Source organism: Salvia hispanica, chromosome 6, assembly GCF_023119035.1.
Source record: "Salvia hispanica cultivar TCC Black 2014 chromosome 6, UniMelb_Shisp_WGS_1.0, whole genome shotgun sequence".
NCBI classification, from domain to species: domain Eukaryota; kingdom Viridiplantae; phylum Streptophyta; class Magnoliopsida; order Lamiales; family Lamiaceae; genus Salvia; species Salvia hispanica.
In genome coordinates this window covers 29,813,210-29,836,013 of record NC_062970.1, presented here as the reverse complement: position 1 = coordinate 29,836,013, position 22,804 = coordinate 29,813,210, and the positions used below count along the sequence as shown (strand labels likewise).

General features: G+C 36.0%; 3 protein-coding genes across 3 annotated transcripts; 2 read left to right on the top strand and 1 right to left on the bottom strand.

Moving 5' to 3' along the window:
- The first annotated feature begins 630 nt into the window (after positions 1-630).
- Positions 631-1,161, top strand: LOC125195099. The gene has a single exon (XM_048093296.1). The coding sequence runs from the start codon at positions 631-633 to the stop codon at positions 1,159-1,161; it is 531 nt and encodes a 176-aa protein (XP_047949253.1).
- A 5,317-nt stretch (positions 1,162-6,478) lies between these two features.
- LOC125197100 (chitinase 5-like) lies at positions 6,479-7,549 on the bottom strand. The gene is made up of 2 exons (XM_048095803.1): positions 7,119-7,549; positions 6,479-7,038 (listed from the first exon to the last, which is right to left on the bottom strand). The coding sequence occupies exons 1-2, from the start codon at positions 7,525-7,527 to the stop codon at positions 6,620-6,622; spliced, it is 828 nt and encodes a 275-aa protein (XP_047951760.1). The 5' UTR covers positions 7,528-7,549; the 3' UTR covers positions 6,479-6,619.
- A 4,825-nt stretch (positions 7,550-12,374) lies between these two features.
- On the top strand, positions 12,375-15,337 carry LOC125197101 (uncharacterized protein At2g34160-like). Its single transcript, XM_048095805.1, has 5 exons — positions 12,375-12,607; positions 12,740-12,788; positions 14,063-14,125; positions 14,232-14,296; positions 15,056-15,337. The coding sequence occupies exons 1-5, from the start codon at positions 12,488-12,490 to the stop codon at positions 15,146-15,148; spliced, it is 390 nt and encodes a 129-aa protein (XP_047951762.1). The 5' UTR covers positions 12,375-12,487; the 3' UTR covers positions 15,149-15,337.
- Positions 15,338-22,804: the final 7,467 nt, after the last annotated feature.

Here is a 22,804-nt window from a genome sequence, read left to right as displayed (position 1 = left end):
AAACCACGAGATCTATCACCAAATTCCCAGATCGAGTACCACAACATCAAAATAAAACAGAGATCGACATAAAACTTGTTAAAATAAACTCTCAGCAGTAAGATCTACGTAAATCAACTTGAAATATCACAAATAAACGCAAACCAACAGAAGCGAAAGGATAACAAGTAACATCAACAGCCAAGTCGACTCCCAAAAGTGAAGTTCGACCGCAAAAGTGCAAAACAACTGAAATTTAAAGAGATTGTATCTTCGCCCACACGCGGACGGTGTTGCAACTGAGACTTTCTAAAGAAATGAACCCTTTTGTAACCCGAACTACCCCAGATCTCCCATTCCCAAGTGTGTGTTATGTGTATGAGCTAAAAGAGAGTGAAAAAGTGATGATTTGTGCATTGCATGCTCTTCTATTTATAGGCGTTGGAGTGGGGCCCAGCGAGGCATGGATAGACTTTGTTGCCCTTAGCTACTGACTCCCTCCGTCACGCCTTCTTTTCCTTTGAATTCTGCTCACTTCACTTCATTCCTTTGCTAGACCGTTTCCTTCAGCATTCCCTCGATCTAGCGATTTTATGACACACCTGGCTTAGGAAACATGTTAGACCCAGCAAATTGTAACGGTGAAAACCGATGCATGAAATTAGCCTTATCACATATCGAACGGCATATAAGACCCCGATTGGAACTTCTCCATACAAGTTGGTGTTTGGAAAAGCTTGTCATTTGCCGGTGGAACTTGAGCATAAAGCTTATTGGGCTTTGCAAAAGCTTAATTTGGACTATGATGCTGCAGCAGAGAAGAGAATGTTTGACATGAATGAAATGGATGAGTTTAGGCTTCGTGCATATGAGAGTGTTGATCTCTACAAGGAGCGTGCTAAAAAGATACATGATGCAGCCGTTAAGCCTCGTCATTTCCATGAAGGACAGTTGGTCCTATTGTACAACTCTCGGCTGAAACTCTTTCCGGGCAAGCTTAAGTCAAGATGGTGGGGTCCTTATGTGGTGCACAAGGTGTACCCCTATGGTGCTGTTGATATTCGAGATCAGAAAAATGACAATCTTTGGAAGGTGAATGGCCAACGCTTGAAGGCATATGTTGGAGGTGAAAGTGGTATGGAAGCAAAAGAAGTGGTTGCACTAGTGGAACCAAAAGTGTAGATCAAGGATGAAGAAAGTCGAGCCAACGGCTATAAACAAAGGCGCTGATTAGGAGGCAACCCAAGTTTTTTATTTTTCTTTTATTTTTATTTTCATATGTTGGAGGTTTTGTTTGCTCAATTCTTTCCTCTAATATTTACTTTGAATTGAGTGTTTCTTTTTGTGTGTTTTATTTTTTTGTTTGTTGTATGTAGGAGCAACATGGAGATAGGACTCACATTGGAGCTTGTTAGGAAGCACACATGCAAAGGAATATACACCCACCCTCCCACCCGAATGTACTATGGATATCATGCCAAGTTTGGGGGAGTCTTCTTTTCCCTTTACTTTTTATGTTATTTTTGCTTACATTGAGGACAATGAAGCATTCAAGTTTGGGGGGGTTGAATGAGTTTGAATGATTTTATGCATGATGTATGTTTTTGGGGTGTATTCTATGCCAAATGTGTTTTTGAATCAATGTAATTGACGGGTGCATGCTTTATCTTCGGCTTTCTAGTTGGGAAATCTTGCTTGATTTTACTTGATCTTTGAAGCTTAGGATGGATGGAATTGGTGCATGAATTTATTTGAAAGAGCATTTTGTGATAACAACCGATTTCTTGAGTTGAGGAGAGTATGAAAGTCACATGTCTTGTGGAAATTATCTTGGATGGATTTGCTTTATTGAGTTGCGTGCTTTCATTCATGTGTGTCAATGATATGGGAAGATAAGGCACTAGGATGAACTTCATGGCCAAATGTTCACATGCCTAGTCAAACATATGATCCCCTAGAAGCCACTTTGAGCTTAATCCCTTTTGTTTTGTGCAAACACTTAGCTAATCACTTGCTACTAAAATAAGCCTCACTTTAGCCTCGTCATTGATCCTTGCTATTTTTTGAGTGCTAAATACAAGTCTTGTGCTTTGTTGATTGAGTTGTGAGTGTTGGGTGGTGTTCTATAAAAGATAGAGATTTTGAGACTTGATGAAATGTATAATTGTTGGCAATGAAGTTCATCGTAGAAATGAAAAAGACGGCCTCTAAAATTACAAAAGTCGAGGTCTCTTGAAAAAAAAGAGAAAGAAGAAGAAAATCAAAAGAGGAAAAGAAAAAAAAAAGAAATTTTTTTTTTGATGAAATAAAGATTGAGCTTCTATTTTTAAGATGTAATCTTGTCTTGAATGATCTCAAGTTTGGGGGAGTGAATTTTGATTGTAAAGTCTTTTTGTTTGATTCTTTGGAAGGGAGTGAATTTTAGACACATGTTCATTGAAAACGACATCTCTATTGCGAATAACTTTCCGGTTCTGCTCATCCCAGAGTCTATGACCGAACTCATCGCCTCCATAACCAATGAACGTACACTTAATTGATTTGGAATCCAACTTACTTCTCTCAAAAGAACTAACATGAGCATAAGCAACACAACCAAAGATACGTATGTAAGATAGATTCACCTCTTTTCCTGTCCAAACCTCCTCGGGTATCCGAAACTCCAATGGAACTGACGGACCTCTGTTGATTAGGAACGCAGCTGTGTTGACTGCATCTGCCCAAAAATTCTTTGGCAATCCACTTTTCAACCTCATGCATCTTGCTCGCTCATTCAACGTTCTGTTCATGCGCTCCGCGATTCCATTCTGCTGTGGACTTCCTTTCACAGTCTTCTCCATGCAAATTCCATTCTCTGCGGAAAACTCCTTGAACTCTGCAAGTTCATATTCTCCTCCATTATCGTATCTTAGACACTTCACCTTCAGCCCGGTTTCAGTTTCAACAAGGGCTTTCCACTTCCTGAAAGTATCAAACGCATCAGATTTACTCTTCAGAAAATAAACCCATACCTTTCGAGTGGAGTCGTCGATGAATGTCATATAATATTCAGAGTCTCCTAGGGACTTCACAGGTGCTGGTCCCCATAGATCGCTATGGACCAACTCCAACTTCTGTATCTTCAATTTTTAGTCTCCTCTTAAGAAACTCACCCTTTTCTGTTTCCCAAACACGTAATCCTCGCATAGGCCAACTTCAACTGTTTTCAGGCCCGACAGTAAACCTTTTGAGCACATTATCTTCATCCCTTTCTCGCTCATGTGGCCAAGACGACAATGCCACAAATCTGCATTATTTGCTTCACTTGCAAGATCAATGCATTCTTTGGAGTAAGTTGTGGTATACAATGTACCCTCCTTCTTACCTCGAGCTACTATCATAGCTCCCTTGGTAATCTTCCAATTGCTGCAGCCAAATGTTACCGTGTACCCTTCTGCATCAAGCTGCCCAATCGAAATCAAGTTTCTCTGTGATCCAGGAATGTGTCTGACTCCATTCAGTTTTATTACGGATCCATTGGATGTCACTACCTTCACGTTTCCCTTTCCCACGATATCTAAGGGCTCGTCATCAGCCAGATATACTTTCCCTAAATCGCCAGAAACGTAGTTTTCCATTACCTCCACATTGCTGCATGAATGGAACGACGCTCCAGAATCCAATACCCACGATTCCATCGGACTACTCACACTTAGGACCAACGCCTCGCCATCGTCATCTGACATGGTAGCGTTTGTTGTATTCTTCTCTTTCTGATCCTTATTCTTATATTTCTTCGGTGCTTCACACTGATTTCTAAAGTGTCCAAACTCATCACAATTCCAACATTTAACTCGATCCAAATCCTTCTTGGATTGGCTCCTTCCTCTGGATTTTGATCTTCCACGATTTTGCCTTCCCTTCGATCTGCCTCTCTGTTCTGTACTCAATACTGAACCAGAAGTAGAAGATCCTGATTCTTCCGGCGAACTTCCTCACCAATAATCAGATCTCTTACTCTGTCAACTGTCAGGTTTGTCTCTGCAGTAGTAACTGTTGTCACTGTACCAGCCCAACTCTCAGGCAGGGACGATAGCAAAATTAGGGTACGAATTTCATCAGCGAATTTAATATTAACAGAGTTCAGTTGCGAAGTAATCATGTTGAACTCGTTGAGATGTTATTGCACCTCCTTTCCCTCTTGCATTCTAAAATTAAACAATCGTCTAATCAGATGTACCTTGTTTGCCGTTGATGGTTTCTGATACATATCCTCCAAGATCTTCATCATCTCCTTCGTCGACTTTGCTGCAGTCGTGTGATAAGCCACCTCCTTGGACAACGATAGCCTAATCGCGCTCATCGCTTTCCTGTCTAGTAGCTCCCACTCCTCCGGTTCCATCTTTTCGGGTTTGGCTTTTAAAGGTTTCCACAGATCTTTACCGTACAGGTAATCCGAAATCAGATCCGTCGAACTTCTCTACAACAATCTTCCCGTCGATCCCCATCGTGATTTCTGCTTCTTAAACCCTAGGCTCTAGATACCCGTTGTTGAGAAATAAACACAGGCAATCACGAATATAAAGGAGAATTAACACAACGAATTGTTTACCCAGTTCGATACAATGCGTATCTACGTCTGGGGGCGATGCCAAGCCAGGGATTTCACTATATAATTTTATGATGATTTTACAATGAGGGAGCATGATGCAAATCAAATATTCATATTATATCCTCTAACTTTGAGTGATTTTCTATATAGATTAAAAATAAGGAATTCTCTTTAAAGCTTTTCATCAAACATTTTGAGAGTAAAGGCAGAGGAAGAAGAACATCAGCAGCGGGATACTGCGTGAGGCGTTCAAGCTGCCTATGCAAAGATCAGCGCAGCTGCTGCTCCATAATCAGCTCAGATCATCACGACGCCCTGCAGTTTGCAAAATCTAAACCAGTCCCAAATTTTGTCGGCCAACCGTTGGATCGCAAGCCAAGCTTAGCCGGCAACCTGCCGGAGTTCGCGAGCAACTCCAGGTGTGAGCAGCAGCGGGGATGACGGAATCTTGCCGGAGACCCGCCGGAAATGCACGCCCAATGCTCCGAACAGCTGCCGTTTCACGCAGCAGCAACAACCACCCGCCCGGGTGAGTTTTGCACCATCAAATATACCCGGCCGGGTAAGCTTCGAAAGGCGTAAGGAGTCCAGAAAGGGCTGATTTTTTGACACCCGGCCGGGTGATTTATTAGCTTCAAAATCTACCCGGCCGGGTAGAGCAATTGTAACTGCATATTCGCAGTTTTCTTTGGGCAGTTTGGTTGGGGATAAAAGGGACGACTTTGGCAAAAGAAAGTGGGGAGAAGAGGATTCCAGGAGAGATCAATTGAATACGTCTAATTGAGAGATCGAATTGGGAGTATTTTGCGACGGTGGACAAATCTGGAGACAAGAATACATAGGAGTTTGACTTTGGGAGAATTGAAGTGAGACAAAGGAGAAGTGCCGTGTGGAATTGGGAGATTACTCAAAGAATTCATCATCAATTTCTTCAAGCTTACTCTATGGTTTCTCAGATTATATATTTTTTCTTTATGACTCCTAGTTTGATTATGATTGGCTAAAAATCTTTGTGTTGCTCCAAACATGTAGACGGATAATTTGTTCGTGTGATCTATTCTATATTCTTCTTTATCTTATGATCGTCGTTATCACATTTTTATTGCTTGATTCTACTACTCTTGGTGCATCATTAGTAGTAGTTCCATAGTCTTATTTAAATGTCTCTTCAACTTTGAATGAGATGGATCTTTGTGGTAATGAATTATCAATTAGAATTGTTTAGATGATAATTTGATAATGGATTTCATGAGCTAATAGTAATTGATCTTTGATTCTCGCGCATCCGTAGGATTCTTAGATTAATGAAAGCTAGTTTATAGAATATGTGTTCAACTATTCTTAAACTATTGTATGTCAAGCATGTTCAATGCTAGCATCATGAATAGATTTTTATAGTCCCGTAATTCATAAGATAGAATTGAATATTAGAATAAATCACTGTTTTATCCGTGAATGTTTGGAGTAACAATCTCATCTCTTGTTTTGTCTTGCTCGTTTATTTCTTTTAATTGTTGTTGCTTATCTTGAAATCAAAATCTTCAAACCAAATCACTTTTTATTATGTATTTTGTTTGCTTTAGAATTAAATAAACTTGCCTTCCCTGTGGATCGACACCTTAAATTACTACACACGAAGCTATAATCTTGCAGTAAACTGATACTATTTGGGTTAATTAATTGAACTTGAGTGAAAAATTATTTTGTTTTGATAGACCTAAATTGACACATCAGAGCACCTCTATTTATAAGCATAATAGAGAGCCGTAATTCTAGTAAAACTAGAAAACATATTCCATAAGGAAATATCTTCTATGGAATAAATCTATCACAAGGATAAATACTTCTAGAAAACAAATCCTAAATATGGTAGAAGATATTTTAGGCTCCATAATTAACACAATTATCTCATATGAGAAAACACAGATCTAGTTTTAATACAATAAACAACACATATATAAAAATATTAATACTATGAGCACTTGGCCACTTGCTCACTCACACACAACCACACTCAACATTTTGATAAGAACAAAACTATGTATCTACCTAGCACCTAAGATTAGTACCAGGGTCAACTCCTAGTTGTTTGCAATATTCTCTATAATACTGAACCCGAGCACTGACCGTGCTCGGGTTCGCCCCATCACATTCTAGTGGCCCATTTACAGCTCGAATGGTCTCACCAAAACCTTTTCCAGAAGTTATTATAGCATGACACTGGTTCATCCAAAACCACAGACCTGTCTTGAACGAGACAACGCGGTCTTGCGCCACAATCTCCGGGTGGTTTAGACCATCAAACCCTATGCTTTTTCCGGCTGCTCCGTAGTTGTAGTTCCACGACAGCTGCACCGGACCTCTTCCGTAGTAACCCTTCCCTGCTTTGCATGGATACTGCCTGTTTTCCTTGTCACAATAGTTTGCTGCTTTTGATGCTCCATTTATTTCCTCTATATAGCACATATCTGCATGCAATCAAAATTTGTAAACACAATATAACAAAAAAAAATTAAACGAATTAATTGAAGTTAATACGACAACTTACGTCCGGTCTCATGTGTGACATGAGCAAAGAAGGCTGCGATTTCCCGCTCGGGGGAGCCAGTGGTCCCGAAAAGTGGATACGAGCGGGCAGCCTCGAGAAATGCTGCACGGGTATAGAATCCTCGGCCCGGGCAGCCACCGCCAGCCTTATTAGCGATACTGCTGAAGAACGCATCCGTGACAATGTTGGAGAGTTTGTTGCCGTTGCTACTCCTGAGCTGTGAGGAGTAGCAAGGGCCACTTTTGCAGCCTGTGCTGCAATACGTGTCACCGGTGCCACAGTAACCATGTTGGCTGCAGCACAGGCTGGCTGCACAGCCGCAGTTCTGGCCGGATACTTGTGCCTGGAGGGCCCCGGCTATGAGAACTGCGGCCAGCAGAAATGATATTAATGTATTGAAAATAGTCATTTTTAGCTTAAAAGATGGATGAATGAAGAATTGCTGAGTTGGTGTAGGAGAAAGAGAGGACTGAGATGTATTTATAGTGAAATTGTGATAGCCTTTGTTATGTTACTTTCATTTTTTATATTTTTTTGACCTTGTCAACAAATGTAATTAGTGGACTTAGTCGTCTCCAAAAATTGTTCTTTTATTGCCAGTGGTATTAGTTTCTTGCTTGTTTCAATCAATTTATGTGAAAACTACCCAGTAGTGTATAACGTTATAGTATTAGATTTATCAAAATTAAATCTGCAGCAAGCAGACACTAATATGCATGAAAAACATTTCCATGCCGAAAGGATCAAAGGAACAAACACACACATACATACACATATATTATAATCAGTCCCAAATTTATACCACAGGATCATATAATCTAATTGGTCAATAAATTTCCACGTAATAGGAGATTATTTTCGGAAAAAAAAATCGATAAGGGTTATAGTAGACAGTCATGATACGTACTACTCCATATTATTATGATAATTTGTGTAAATGCAAATATATGGGGTCGAACATATTCAAAATTAATGACCTACACTAATTTGATTTAGATTTTCTCAAAAAGAAAAGAATAATTTAAAAATATTTACAAAAACTATTTTGAACACAAATTCAACTCGTTGATTATAGTATTTCTTATCTAAGTTCATTATTCTCCATCAGGTTGATGATTTATACTGTATTTCTGTCTCTTAACTCCTATGTTTATATACGCTTGAGGCACACTGCCATGGAGTCGCAAGTGGAGTATTATTTTTGTCAACTAGTGTTTTAGTTTATTTGAGTACACTTAATAAAATATTTATATGGTTAAAGAACACTAGTCCAGTGGCTGCTATTATTTACTTATATGTATGACTCAAATCTCGTGACTGAATTGGAGAATTGGTCTGCCGTGGAATCTCTACAAGATACAAACGGATGAGATTATTTTATTTTTACATTTTTCTTTCTTATCTTCTTCTTTTGCAGTAATAAGTTATATTGTTGTTATTAGGTGTTTGTCCATAATTTAATGTCTTATCTATCCTAGGAGAGAACAAGTACCAAACAAAGGCAATGTATAATATTTTCACTATTATATCACACGAATAGAAAGGATTTGTGCCCTTTGTTTATGTCTTTAGTTTTTAGTTTCCCGACTTCCTCCCATCCTACCATGTACTACTTGCCAATTTAAAAAGAGTGAACTACAAAAATGGTCTTTGGATTATTGGATTATCTCATGAATGGTCTCTGAACTTTAAAAATATCATCAGCAGTCCTTGGACTAAGGGTTAACATAAAAAACGGCCATTTTGCACTGTTTTGAGACGAAAATGCCCTTTTGAGAAGTTTTGGGGGGTTTGGAAAATTTGGTCTTTTTACACTTTAAAATTTTAAATCTGATATTATTTCAGTTATGTACTAAATCTGATATTATTTCAAAATTATCATTCTTCTTCCCTTTTGTCATCCTTCACTTTGTTTCTTTATTTCAATATTAGATTTAATTTATAAAATTAAAGTTTATATTTTGATTTTTAAATATCAATAAATTTTTTTAATTAAAACTATTAATTCATGGACACTATAAAATATTGATTAAAACTATTAATTTTGGTTATTTAATATTGATTAAAACTATTAATATTGATTAAAACTATTAATTTTATATAGGAGTAGTTTTGTTGAAATTTTCTAGTAATTTTGATTGTTTTCAAATTAATATACGAAAATTACATTAGTCTTACATTAGATGCATATTTATTTCAGAATAAATCGTGTTATATGATCTATTTATGATTAAAGGTATTAAATATTGATTAAAACTAAGGCGTTGTTATATCTTATTGATTAAATATTAGATACTATCAAATATTGATTATGCTATTAATTTTTTTTATTTAATAATGTTTATAATTAAAAAAAAATTATTGATATTTAAAAACTGAAACAAAGTGAAAGATGACAAAAGGGAAGAAGAATGATAATTTTGAAATAATATCAAATTTAGTACGTAACTGAAATTATATCAGATTTAAAATGTTAAAATTGTAAAAAGACCAAAATTGCCCAAACCCCTCCTGTTAGGTTTGGTATACTGAAAAACATGTTTCGAGCAAGTTTCGCGAGAATAGAATCTTGCTTGTATACATAAAACTCTACAATCCACTTTTAACCCGATTCAGTATTATTCGAGCAGTCTCGCACGAATAGAATCACTATTATTATTACATTGTGTTTGCTTGTGCATTTATAAGATGTTTTACAAACATTTAAATGCATAAGAAGTAAACAAAGTCTAAGTCTTTTGCTTAGTAGACCGGTTGTGGGCGTCGTCCACTTTAAGGTAACACGGTCAGATCTATGCAATGCTTTGCAAAAGAAAAGAAGAATTTCACAACCTAGATAGGCTTTGGCTACCTATCGTGAAATGTTGCAATGTCAGTCCGCATATTTCTAAGCCTTACCGAAATAAGATGACATTGGTGTGGTATAGCACTGAACGGATCTAACAACAAGACGTGTCTTTATGCTATCTACTGAAAAACTAGATCTTGATAAAATACTATTTCTTAATCTACATATGTTAGCATTGAGCATACGGTATTGATTATGCACTACTTTGACTTATCAAATGGTGCGGGTTTTTTCGCAACCCAATAATCCCGATATATTGGGTAGTGGTGATTAATATCTAGCGGTGCTAGGATTGCTATTATGTTGAAACGTGCGCGAGGTGAGTCTCGTTTGATAATGTCCTCAAGAGGAGCTCGAACAAGGTTTTATTATTCGGAAAACTGGCCAGTTGGAGTTTTATTACTCTATGAATAATAAATAAATGTTTCTTGCTAAGTCCACTCTTGGAATTAATAAGATATTAATTAATTAAGTCCACAAGCAGACATTAATTAATTAATGAACATTTATATCTTAAGCGCGGGAAATAAATAATAAACAACGGAAACCCGGATTACTTGTAATTTCGGATTTGGATGGGGAGAGTTCAATATTACTTCTGTAGTGGCTGCTTGTAATATTCCAATATAAGCTTGTATTAAATTGTGGGTTCAATTTAATTAGTAAAAAGCTAATTGGGGGAGCCCATATCCAAAACCTTCCATAGATCCCTGTCTGGGCCCAAAAGGAACTTAATATAAATAGGAGAATAAAGGAGACAGAAATCATTCATTATTATTACTCATAATTTTCGTCCCCCTCTATCTAGAGGAGTTCGAATTTCTCTCCTAATTGGAGAAGGATTTCTTCTGTCTTCTTTATTCGAGTCCTAGTATTTTGATAAGGTCACCCACCCTGATATCGAGATACAGTTCGGGAACCAGAGAAGGTCCGTGGTCTAGTATTGAAGATCATCGTGGAGAAGGCGCGAGCAATCGACGATTCTTTGGAGAATCAAAATCGGTAACCCTAAACCGTAGAAATCATGTTTAGGATTTATATTTTTCATGGATTTCTTCTGTCTTCTTTATTCGAGTCCTAGTATTTTGATAAGATCAGCCCACCCTGATATCGAGATACAGTTCGGGAACCAGAGAGAAGGTCCGTGGTCTAGTATTGAAGATCATCGTGGAGAAGGCGCGAGCAATCGACGATTCTTTGGAGAATCAAAATCGGTAACCCTAAACCGTAGAAATCATGTTTAGGATTTATATTTTTCTAAGCATGAATTATTTGCGTTCTAGCATGCAATTATCTGTTTAACATGTGAATTGATTAATCGCATAATCGGTCAAATAGATCCTACGTCTGATTTATTTGTTTTGTACAAGTCTTTCGCTGTGCAAGGGGCTCCAAACCCCATGACCTCCCCCCCCCCCCAAAAAAACCCCTCAAAATGGCATTTTCGTCTCGAAACAGTGCAAAATGACCATTTTTGATATTAACCTTTAGTCCAGGACTGCTGGTGATATTTTTAAAGTCCAGGGACCATTTTTGTAGTTCACTCATTGAAAAATGCTAGCATCCGTTTTTTAGAAGTAATTCCCAAGACTTGAAGGGAAATAATAATACTCCCTCCGTCCCAATAAATATGCAAATTTGGTTTCCGGCACATGATTTTATGCAGTGTTGTTTTGTGAGTTAATACAGAGAGAGTAAAGTAAGAGAGAAGAAAAAAAGTAGAGATAGTGTTGTTTCTATTTTAGGAAACGTTTCATTTTTATTGGGACAACCGAAAAAGGAAAATGTTTCATTTCTAATGGGACAGAGGGAGTATATTGCAAGGTGCAGTATTAATTTTCTTTGATTGCAAATCCGTTTAAGGAAATGAAGATGTTAGAAGAGATATGCATTACGATACATGATTGATACCACATGTGCGTCGAAACTTTCACTAACGTGCTCAGAGCACAGGGAAAGTCCTCCATCATAGTTATGTTTGTTCTTGAGCAAATGATACTCTCTTCCGACCAATAAGATATCTACTAGACTTCCTATATATCTTTCACTTTGGATAAATGTTATCCAAGAAGTAGTACCCTATATGATATTTTCAGAGTTTGGTAGTAAATTCAATATTCGGTGTCCTTTCAGCATATAATATATAGTGACAATGAGTACTATTTCTTGAAAACTTTTATTAAATTAGAATTTTGTTATGTCTTCAATATTATGAAAGAGTATGAATATAATTAATTGTCCCTTAAATAAATTTAAACCTAAAATAAAACTATACTTTAAAGCAAAAATGAAAATAGAAAACACAAAGAAACCCTAGAAAGGGCAAAATCGGAAACACAAGGCACAGCAAAGTGCCGCAGCCTACTCTCCAACACAAGAAAATAAACCTATCCCCATTTTGCCTCTCTATTTATATCCAACCAAATCCCCCTTCCATACTTTCGATCCGTCGCTTCTTAATTAAACATCTCATATTTTGATCAATTCAATCAATCCTTGTTCTTTCAAAATTCAGTAAAAGATGGAGGAAATCACAGAGGGAGTGAGCAACATTGCCATCGCTGGAGATACTCAGAAGAAGAACCGCATCCAGGTGTCCAACACCAAAAAGCCGCTCTTCTTCTACGTCAATCTCGCTAAGGTACGGATTGTTGGATTTCTTCTCTGCTTTCATAAATTATTGATTTAATTTGTTTGTGCGTGTTACGATTATGATAATGAGTCTGAATTATATTTTCTGGATCTGAAATTGAGAGATTTGAATTTTGTGCAGAGGTACATGCAGCAGCACAATGAAGTGGAGCTTTCGGCTCTTGGAATGGGTACTTTTCGCCTCATTTTTTTTGGTTGTATGTATTGTATATGTATATAAGGTGTTTATTTTAGCATTCTCATCCTTGATGCTGGTTGATCCGAGAGATGATGTTGGAGGCACTAATATATTGTCAATAATATTGTATTATATTTTTGTTTAGCTATTATTGATGTTGATGCTACATGTTTGTGAAATGCTGTTTACCTTCTGTGTTATGTACAAAACTACAGGTCTGATTTATATGTGGTTCATCTCTTCATTAGGTTCGTTTCAACCTATTATCAGTCATGCTGCTACCTTTAGTAGCTATAGGAGATGTGCACAAACTGAATCAATTTCTAGCTCCTCTTTCATTTATTTCGAAGACTCTCTCTAATATAAATTGGTGTTTCTATAGTATAGTTTTTACTATCACTTGATTATAGTCTCAGTATATTCAGTAGACTTCATTTGAACAACCATCCTATCTTTGTTAATCATGGATGATGGATAGCTACTCAATAATAACCCTAACTATACATTTTGATATGCATACTAACATTGAAATTCAGATGGTACATATTTTCCATTCCTTAGGCATAAGGGAGAACAAAAATCCGGGGTAAAACTGTGGCTGTTTCTAATGTAATTTTTCATGAGGAATATTTACATTACATTTACATGTGCACATGCAATTACTAATATCCTTACTCTTAGCATCAAATTTTAAACGTGTCCTAAAACTCACTTTATGAGTATCATGAGCATGAGCCTTATATCAATATTCTATTAAGCAAGTTCCTGTTCCAAAAGTTGTAAGAATGTCTCTCTAATTAAATTTACGTCTCTCTAATTAAATTTACATCGATGTAACATCACGAGCCAGCTTTTGCTGGTTTCATATTTGATTTTATTTATGATAAATGAAGTTGTCTGTCTGGTTTGACCTTTACTTTTGTTTTGTGTCTATGCTTGGCTCTTCTATTTGACCTTAGGTGTGGTTTTTGATCTGGGTGTTTTGAGTTAGTTCCTGTACTTGTGATGAGATTATCCCTCCATAGAACTGAACAATTGTAGCCTGTTATATTTAGGTTTCTCTCCGGAATCCTGATTATTGTTTGTCTTATTATTACTGTGGCCCATCCATCATGCTCTTGATAGTGATTTCAGAAAGCATTTACTGAAGGTTTCCAAGTATTCACTTATATATCATACTACTATTTCTAAATTGCAGTAATATAAAAAATGCGAGTTTCACTTAGTTTTTCAATATTGAAATTGATCATTTCCATATATTTGCAGCCATATCAACAGTTGTCAGTGTTGCTGAAATCCTGAAGAACAATGGATTTGCAGTTGAGAAGAGTAGGACTCAGTTTTAACTCCTTTTGTTTTATCATTATGTAGCTCATTCTTAGATATATAAGATCATATTCTAGGTTATTGACATAAACAATTTGACACACTGCAGAGATCATGACTTCTACTGTTGAAATCAGAGACGAGTCTAGAGGACGACCCATCTCGAAAGCGAAAGTAAGTTTGTACTATTTGTCTGTCAATTGTACAACTGCTGCTAAAATGCAATTAAAGATATCTACTAAATGTTGGATGGTTCAAATCTAGTAAAAAGGTCACTCTCTTGGAATATATTTTGAAGAGATAGCTACCTCACCTTGGTTACTGATTCTGTTCTGTCTCGATCCGATAAGATTATGTTTCATATGGGCTAAAATTTGATGCACTCCTGATTATGTTACCTTTAAAAAACTAATCAACTACTTTTTCTAATCTTCAACCAAATCTACACCAGCCATGATTCTGTTCATCCCCAAATATAATGGAAGTATGTAACACTCATTTTTATAGTGCAACACTTTTGTTTTGTTGTATTTCTTGAAGATTTGAGTTGTAATTTCATTATCTGAAGAAACTCTTCAATTTGGGCAAATTATGATTATCTTACAAAACTTTATTTTAGAATGATTTTAAGTTACTAATAACACATTTAAAATTGCACGCGTCTGGAACAGATGCTGAAATATTTTGGTCAGTTTACACATCCTGAGTCGTGGCTGAGACGGATAACTTTGGATATCACATCTACTCACTATCCAATATTGCTAACAAAATTCTAATTTGTGGTGTACTCTTTTTGTTTCTGCTACCCTTTACCTTTAGTTGTCATGGTCATGGGTGGTTACACATGCTGCTACATTTTTTTTACCAAAGTTTCGTATAATGTTGCTTTACTAATTTATGTTTAAATTTGCTTGTTTACATTTTGATAATTAGATTGAGATAGTGCTGGGAAAGACAGAGAAATTTGATGAATTAATGGCAGCTGCTGCAGAGGAGAGAGCGGGAAATGGTGAAGAGCAAAGTTAAATGTGTTTTGTTGATCATGGTTTTTTTATACTATATAATTTGAGCTGATATTTGAATGCATTTTCGAAGTAGAACTCTAGTTGTAGTCAGTCTAGGATTTTGAGTGCAGTCAGCCGGCAGCTGTGAACAGAATATCTCTGTTAGCGTACAAAACATTTTCCTTCAATTCAAAATTCAATTTTCTTGTCACTATCATTTACTAATATGGAGTACTCCTACTACTTTTTTTATAATTGTGTTAGACTTAGAAGCAAACCTTGTGTTACCTTTTATTGTACATTTCTTTTCACTATTTGCCCAAATATATTATGTGGAGCAAACCTTCTATTCTTGTCCGAAGGTTGTTGAGTTTTATTTCTGTTAGTTCCACGTTAGTTTAGTCATTTATTTGGAAAAAAGCTTTAGATAAGATAGTACATTAGATACCATTTTTATGATTAGCGGAAACTAACCTTTTTTGTGATTTAAATGTAAGTTTATCCTGGAATGTGAAAAATGTCATTAATAAAAAAATGATTGCTAAGTGGAAAACCAATTCGAATTGGAATAAGAAAGAACACAAGGTGTTAAATTGTTGGCCAGAGGAACTGCCACATATAGTATCACATTAAATAACCAAGCCAAAAAATTTAAGGTTGAGACTACAAGATGACGAATTTCCATACTATGATACTATACTAAAATTAGCCTCATCTTACCTTATTCGATAAACGTTTACCAACATTACCAACAAGCAAATCTCTGGACTGATTAGAGATTCATAAGCCAAAACCAATGAGGCTAAAACTACATGGCAGCATATCAATAAATTTGGATAAATGTTTATCTCTAGTTCATTTATTCTTTCCAGTTTTAGTAGGTTTAGGGGTGTTTGTATTATCATGGCCTTATTAATACAGGAATATTTTTGATCATTAGTTGTAGTAGTGGTTTGTGTTACTTAGTGAAAAGGAGAAATCTTGATGCACAATTCTACCTGAATCACTCGGAAAACTCAATCACAAACTTATACTTTTGTGATTTGATGATAATATAAGTAAGTGAGTGCTCGGAGTCAGAAATGACAAAATATATGTTTAAACAATGGGAACAAGAAAGTTCATAATGAATGAAGAGAACCTAATCAACCATTGCTCTGTTCTGATGAACAACAAATTACCCATTGCGTTTACTCTAAACTCATCCTGCACCCGAGCTCGGATTGCCGCCTCTCCCCATTGTTGTCATAAGTGAGTGCGTGCGTAGAGATGCGTTTATCATAGAAATTCCATTGACTTATTATAACTATCCAACTGTTCAATAACATAGCTAGGGACATTCAAGGATTTAAGTCCAATTATAACAAGGATTGTATCAAGTGGTATTTAGTATCCTCTTTTGCAACTTTGTTCTATCTTTCAAATTTCCGCAAAGAGCCTTTGAGGTCGTAAAAAATGGATAAAAAGAGTTAGTTTTTATTATCTAAAAAATGGATCTCTTTATCAAGTTCAAAGAACTACTTTATTTGGGTATAATTGATTCTGAAAATATATATTTAGTTCTTAGTTGTATTATTGTTTTGTTTTAGTTCAGGCCATTCATTTAATTTAGCAACCCTCTTCTATGTCCTTCTCTCCTCATCATCCTAATCCCAAATGATTAGTGCTAAATGCTAATGGTTTTGATGTCTAACTGTGTTGACAAACATTCTGCATACTTTATCAACCGTGCCAAGGGAGCTGAACTTAATTGAGCACACCTGTTAGAAGGAGTAAGATTGTATTGTAGATTGATTACCTCTATATTTATCCATACAAAATTTTGATGTGATTGATCCTTGATGTTATTGGTTTTGTTGATACCAAAGAGCTAAGCCTGTTATAATTGATCCCGGCCTTTGTAGCATTCAAAAGTCTAGCTTTTATTGGATCACTTAATCCTACATGAATTATCATATGATAATTAGTCATGATAATCGAACGGCACCTAAGTTTACCAGCTCCCGTTCAAGCACTAGCTCACTAAGCATGTACTACTACTAATATGTAATCTAATTTGTACAAATATAGTTTTAAGTTTATAGAGATTTGATATGCCGAGCGACATTTTGTGAGCGGCATTTGAGCGCCTCTCTTCCCGTCACTTCTCTCTCTCTTTATCACTTTCCACACGTCCTCTTTCTCTCTATGCGATTTCATTTCTCTTTGTTTTTCTTCCATATTTATCTCTCTTCTTCAATTCTAAAATCGAATTTATTATTGGCGAAATCTATATAAAACAATCTCTCTGTGCCTCTGCAAAACTCAAAATTACTCCCTACCATGTTTTTTTTCTTGCTCAATTCTACATATTTTTGTTACAGTCAAAACCTATGCTAAAATCCGTAAACATATATGATAGCACAAAAAAGAAAAAGAAGAATAAAATAGGTGTAATTCAATTGCTACTCTCGTCAATTGGCAGCGTAATTTATTAGGGAGAAAAAGTCCAAATAAAAACCTCTCCTCAAGCAAAACCTTGAAACTTTTCCCATCCTTCATTATACTAATTAAGATCAAAATTGCCGGAAAGAAATCGGTTCCAATAGGATTTAAAATTTCAATTTAGAAAAAACAATGACATGCTTGGGAATTTCAATCCGGATGATGATATACTTTGGAATTTCAATCTGGATGATGATATACTGGAATTTCAATCCGGATGATGGAGAGGTAATTTCACAAATGAGTTTGTATGTCATAAAAAATGTGCATATGGGTTTTGATTTCATGGAAACTAGAGAAATGGCAAGAAGAAGAGAATCACCGATTGCAACAAATTTCTCCTAGAAATTGCACTTCTCAATTGACACCAGTAACAATTGAAAATCAGAGCTCTTTTCCTTTATTTTTGAGGTGTCGTAATCTTCAGCACCAGTAACAATTGAAATTGGATTGTTACGATCACAAAACTTAGGTGCCAGCTGGAGTGCCACGTCAGCTGCTAAAACAGAAATGAGAGAGAAGGCAAAAATGAGGAGTATAAATACAGGGATGGATCCTCTGCTGTGTTAAAAAACACAGCAGAGGGTGCTGTGCTTAAAACGCACAACAATGACTATGAAACGCAGCAAATCTATTCAACTCAGTTCATTATTTTATTTATTGTGGGCCGACCCATATACAGCCTTATGTAAAGTAGATATACAACATGTACACGTACTCCATGCCTACTATATACATTCCCCTTTTTCTTTTAATTTTTATTTCTTTTATTTTGCATATTAAAATACTTATAAATTGTAATTATGACGTAATAAATATTTGTTTTTATATATATGAAGTACTAAAAATATTATGAAATTAAATATATATGAAGTACTAAAAATATTATGAAATTAAATATTTTATATGTACATAGTATATTACTTTCTTCGTCTCGCAAAAATATACATTCTTTCTTTTTCAGTCCATTCCACAAGAATATATACTTATTAATTTTGGAAATTTTTTTTCTTTAATAAGGTGGGACTCATTCTTCACTAATAATTCTATATTTATTTTTTCTCTCTACCACTCTCTTACTTTTTGAACTTTGTTTTAAAATTTATGCCGAACTAAATCGTACTATATTCTTTGGAAACGGAGGGAGTATTATATTTGTAAATTGTAACTATGATGATAAATATTTGTATAACTCAATTTATAAATATTTTATTCTTTCATATTGATTCACATAAAATTTTTAATTTTATTTGGAGATGTTCATATTTGATACTTCCTCCATCTGCGATTAATTGACACTAATTTATTTTTTTGTCCAACTACAATTAATTAATATCCCTACTTTTTACTATTTTTGGTAATGAATTTCACATTCCACTAACTTATCATATTCACATTTTATCATAAAATTAATAATATAAAAGTAAGACTCACATTTTACTAATCCTTCCAACCCATTTTTCATTATATTTTGTATGATTCATACGTGTCAAATCAAACAAGCTCAATTAATCATAGACGCGTTAAGATATTTCATACTCTTATTAAGAAAAATGAAATACACAAATGTTTATATCATACTTACAATTTATAAGTATTTAAATATACATATAATATTTGATTTTATAATATTTTAGTATTAAAATAAATGAAAATATGCAAAATTAAAATAATATTTTGCATTACTATAATAGCATGGAATGCGTGTACATGTCTATCTACTTTACATAAGGCTGTATATGGGCCGGCCCACAGTAAATTAAATAATGAATTAAGTTGATTAGATTTGCTGCGTTTCATAGCCATTGTTGTGCGTTTTAAGCACAGCACCCTCTGCTGTGTTTTTTAACACAGCAGAGGATCCATTCCCGTATAAATACAGAGGCCATCTTCTTCAATTGCAGCCATGAAAATAGTGTGTTAGCTTGCGAGCTAGGGTCATCGTGAGAATCCGGTGAGCCGGTGATTCTCCGTTGAGCTCGGGCCGAGGATCGTGGATCCGAAGCACTTCTATCTTAGCTTAGTTCGCAATTTCATTATCGTTCAATTCCTTGTTCTTATTTGATCATTTGAATCTATCAATTCATCCGTATTACATTCTGCAATTGGTGTTATTAGTTGATTACTTGAGTTTTCTGTTTTTATATAAGTTGTGGTGTTGATCTTGTTGATTTGGCATTGATTGGTGGTGTTGTGGTGTGGATTGTGGAGTTGTTGTGTCGATTATGCTGTGGATCGTGCGTAGGTGTGATTGAGCTTGCGATTTCAGTTCTTCCATAACTAAAATCGCAACAAATGGTATCTAGAGCCAACGTTCCTCGGAAAATGACATCGGCGACGCGATTGACGGAGGCGGGAAGATAGAGTTGGAGTGGGAGAATATATGGGAGAGGATTAGGGCATCTTTATGCAAAATCCATCGAGAACAAGAGGCGAAATTAGATAAGATACTGAGGTCACTTCAAGATTTGCGCTCGACGATGGAGACGAAGGATGCGAGTTCCGGCAGCTGTAAATCACAATTGGAGCTTCCTAAATTCTCCGACGATCTGGATTTTCATAAATCAATTGATGTTGATCTAGCAATTGCTGATGAAGATCTAATGGAGCAACATAGCAGTGGGAGATATGAAGAAATGGATATAGATTTGAAGATCGGAGTGGAGGTAGCGCTGACTCCGTGGCAGAAAACAGAGGAGCCGCACAACTCAAAGTCGACGGAGGTGAACTCCATTGACTCTAAATCACACGTTTTGAGCTTCTCTCATAACTCAGCATATTATTCAGTGAGAAATTCAGTGAGAGATTTAGATCTTTCTAAAATTGTGGACGATGGTTCAACTGAGCAACTTAGTGGTGTTGTTGAGGAAGAAGCGATGATGTTAGGGAAGGATGTTATTGGTAATTCTGAAGAATTTGGAAATTATAGCAGTTTTTCATTGCAATTTTGTCTTGATGCAAGGGTTGGTGGTGGAAAAATCGACCATGGTCAGGTGATAAAGGGCATGGAATTAGAGCAGAATCAACTCAAGGGAACTGAATGTCTATCTCATGCTTGACAAAATGCCTCATTGAGAGAGATGACTGTTATTTCACCTATCTTAGCCTATTGTTGTGTGCCTGTGTGGCTGTTCATTTGGTATCCTAAGCCAAGGGTAAAGATGAAGCTAGAAGAAGGAGCTCTAGAAGTTCGTCCTCATGATTTCTTGAGGATAAGGAATATCAAATTGTACCGTGAACATGGTTGCATAGTATCAAATTGGTTGACAATGGAGGTGAAGCATAAGGAGAAGATGTCCTATACCAATTTTATTGCAAGTTTGGTATTTAAGACTATGTTGATTTCTGCTTTCAAAAGCAGTAATCATCCTTCACTGAAGTGGCTGTCCATTTGGGTTACTATACCTATGGGAAAGATGAAGCTCATGACTGTTTTCTTTGTAAGTTGTTTGGTCTTTAAAAGATGGGGCATGACTAGAGCTACTCATATGCAGGAAAATGTTTTGGAAGTGCTTAGGGCTAAGAAGGCCTGCAGAGGGAATGGGGGTAGTGAGGAAATAAGCTTTGCCAAAAGTGAGGAGGGTGAATATACTTACTCTTTCTATTCAGATTCACCTGATGGAAATTTGGAAGGGAAATTTAATGAAGCAAATAAGGACTGGATTTATGAGGTTATATCAGAGGAGTTTAAGGATGAAGCTTCAGAAAATGTCATGGGAAATTCTTCTCCTTTGATGTTTACACAACTGATCGACAACACTTGGAAGGCAAAGAGGGAAGAATTGGTTACGAAATTTAAGGAGTTGTGCAGGGTGATCAGAAATGTACTTGTCAGCAATGTTGAGAAGGTTGCTGTCTTCGACCTTGTTGTGGACTATTCTTGTTGTTTGGTTACTAGAAAATGTGGATGGACTATCAAGAAGATAGTGGAGATCAGCTCTAGTAAACCCAAGGAGGAGCTCAGGAAGAGGGTCGACTATATGACCAAATTGAGAGAATTGTGGACTAACTGTAGGAAGTTTGTAGGCTTAAAAGGAAAAAGAGGATTCTAATGAAATTTCAGTGAGAGTTATCAATGAGAGTCACGGGATCAATCGAAAGTATGTTCATATGGGTGAGAAGCCTGCTACATCCGTGCTTACGGAGTTGGTTATGGTGCCACTAGCTGGTAAGATGAAGTTAGGAAAGATGAGACACAAGAAGCTTGGTTCCATGATTCCTTGCGGACAAGGAATCTTAGGGGGAAGGGATTGTTGCAATCACAAATTCATCGTCGTCATACAAGTTGAGGTGGAGAGGAATAAGCCACGTCAGCATGAGAGTTATAATGGAATCAGCAAAGCCAAACAGAAAAGAAAAGGAGTCCTTGTGTGCTTGAGAGATGCAACCATGATAAAGAAGAAGGTCAATAGGCTTGTCTCCATGATTCCTTGAGGACAAGGAATCTTAAGGGGGATGGATTGTTATGATCACAAAACTTATGTGCCAGCAGGAGTGCCACGTCAGCTGCTAAAACAGAAATGAGAGAGAAGGCAAAAGTGAGGAGTATTGATGCGTATTTTTAGAGTATCTAATTTAGTTCACACAAGAAATCAAGTTTAATTAATTAACTCTAATAATACTACGATACTGCAAGATTACAACGTCGTTAGTAGAATTTCAAGTGTCGATCCACAGGGAGGTAGAAGATTGTTTAAAACTTAAAAACTTAAAAAGATGTAGCATAAAGATTTGATTTTTGATTTCTGAAAGTTAAAGACAAAATAAAACTACAAGTTAACTAAAGAAAGACTATTCAAATGAGAAAATATGTCACTCCAAGTTACTCACTAGGCTTGTATTGTTCTACACCTTTATCAACGAAACATATGAAGGGATTAAATCATCAACCTAATCACATACACTGAACATGTACACGATGAGTAGTTCACAATTAGCTGAACACATAACCTATGAACCAATCTTCAAAGTCTATAAACTCTTGCGGAAGCGCTAGAGAAATAAACATCTACTATAATCACCTACTTAATCCACTATCAAATTATCCTCTGAACAATTCTAATTCGATAGCATACCAACAATCAAACATTCCTAAACTATGTTAAAGAGACAATAGCAAAGGAAAGAACAACACTACATTATTAGCCAAAAACATAGTGTATAAACATTAAGCACATTGTTGGTATCAAACACA

What these genes read in the sequence shown, in the direction of transcription:
- LOC125195099 (XM_048093296.1), top strand. Translation starts at nt 631, where the DNA reads ATGCATGAAATTAGCCTTATCACATATCGAACGGCATATAAGACCCCG.
- LOC125197100 (XM_048095803.1), bottom strand. Translation starts at nt 7,527, where the DNA reads ATGACTATTTTCAATACATTAATATCATTTCTGCTGGCCGCAGTTCTC. An exon ending in TGTCACACATGAGACCGGAC is followed by an intron (nt 7,039 to 7,118) that starts GTAAGTTGTCGT and finishes GATTGCATGCAG; the next exon opens with ATATGTGCTATATAGAGGAA.
- LOC125197101 (XM_048095805.1), top strand. Translation starts at nt 12,488, where the DNA reads ATGGAGGAAATCACAGAGGGAGTGAGCAACATTGCCATCGCTGGAGAT. An exon ending in TCTACGTCAATCTCGCTAAG is followed by an intron (nt 12,608 to 12,739) that starts GTACGGATTGTT and finishes AATTTTGTGCAG; the next exon opens with AGGTACATGCAGCAGCACAA. An exon ending in GCTTTCGGCTCTTGGAATGG is followed by an intron (nt 12,789 to 14,062) that starts GTACTTTTCGCC and finishes ATATATTTGCAG; the next exon opens with CCATATCAACAGTTGTCAGT.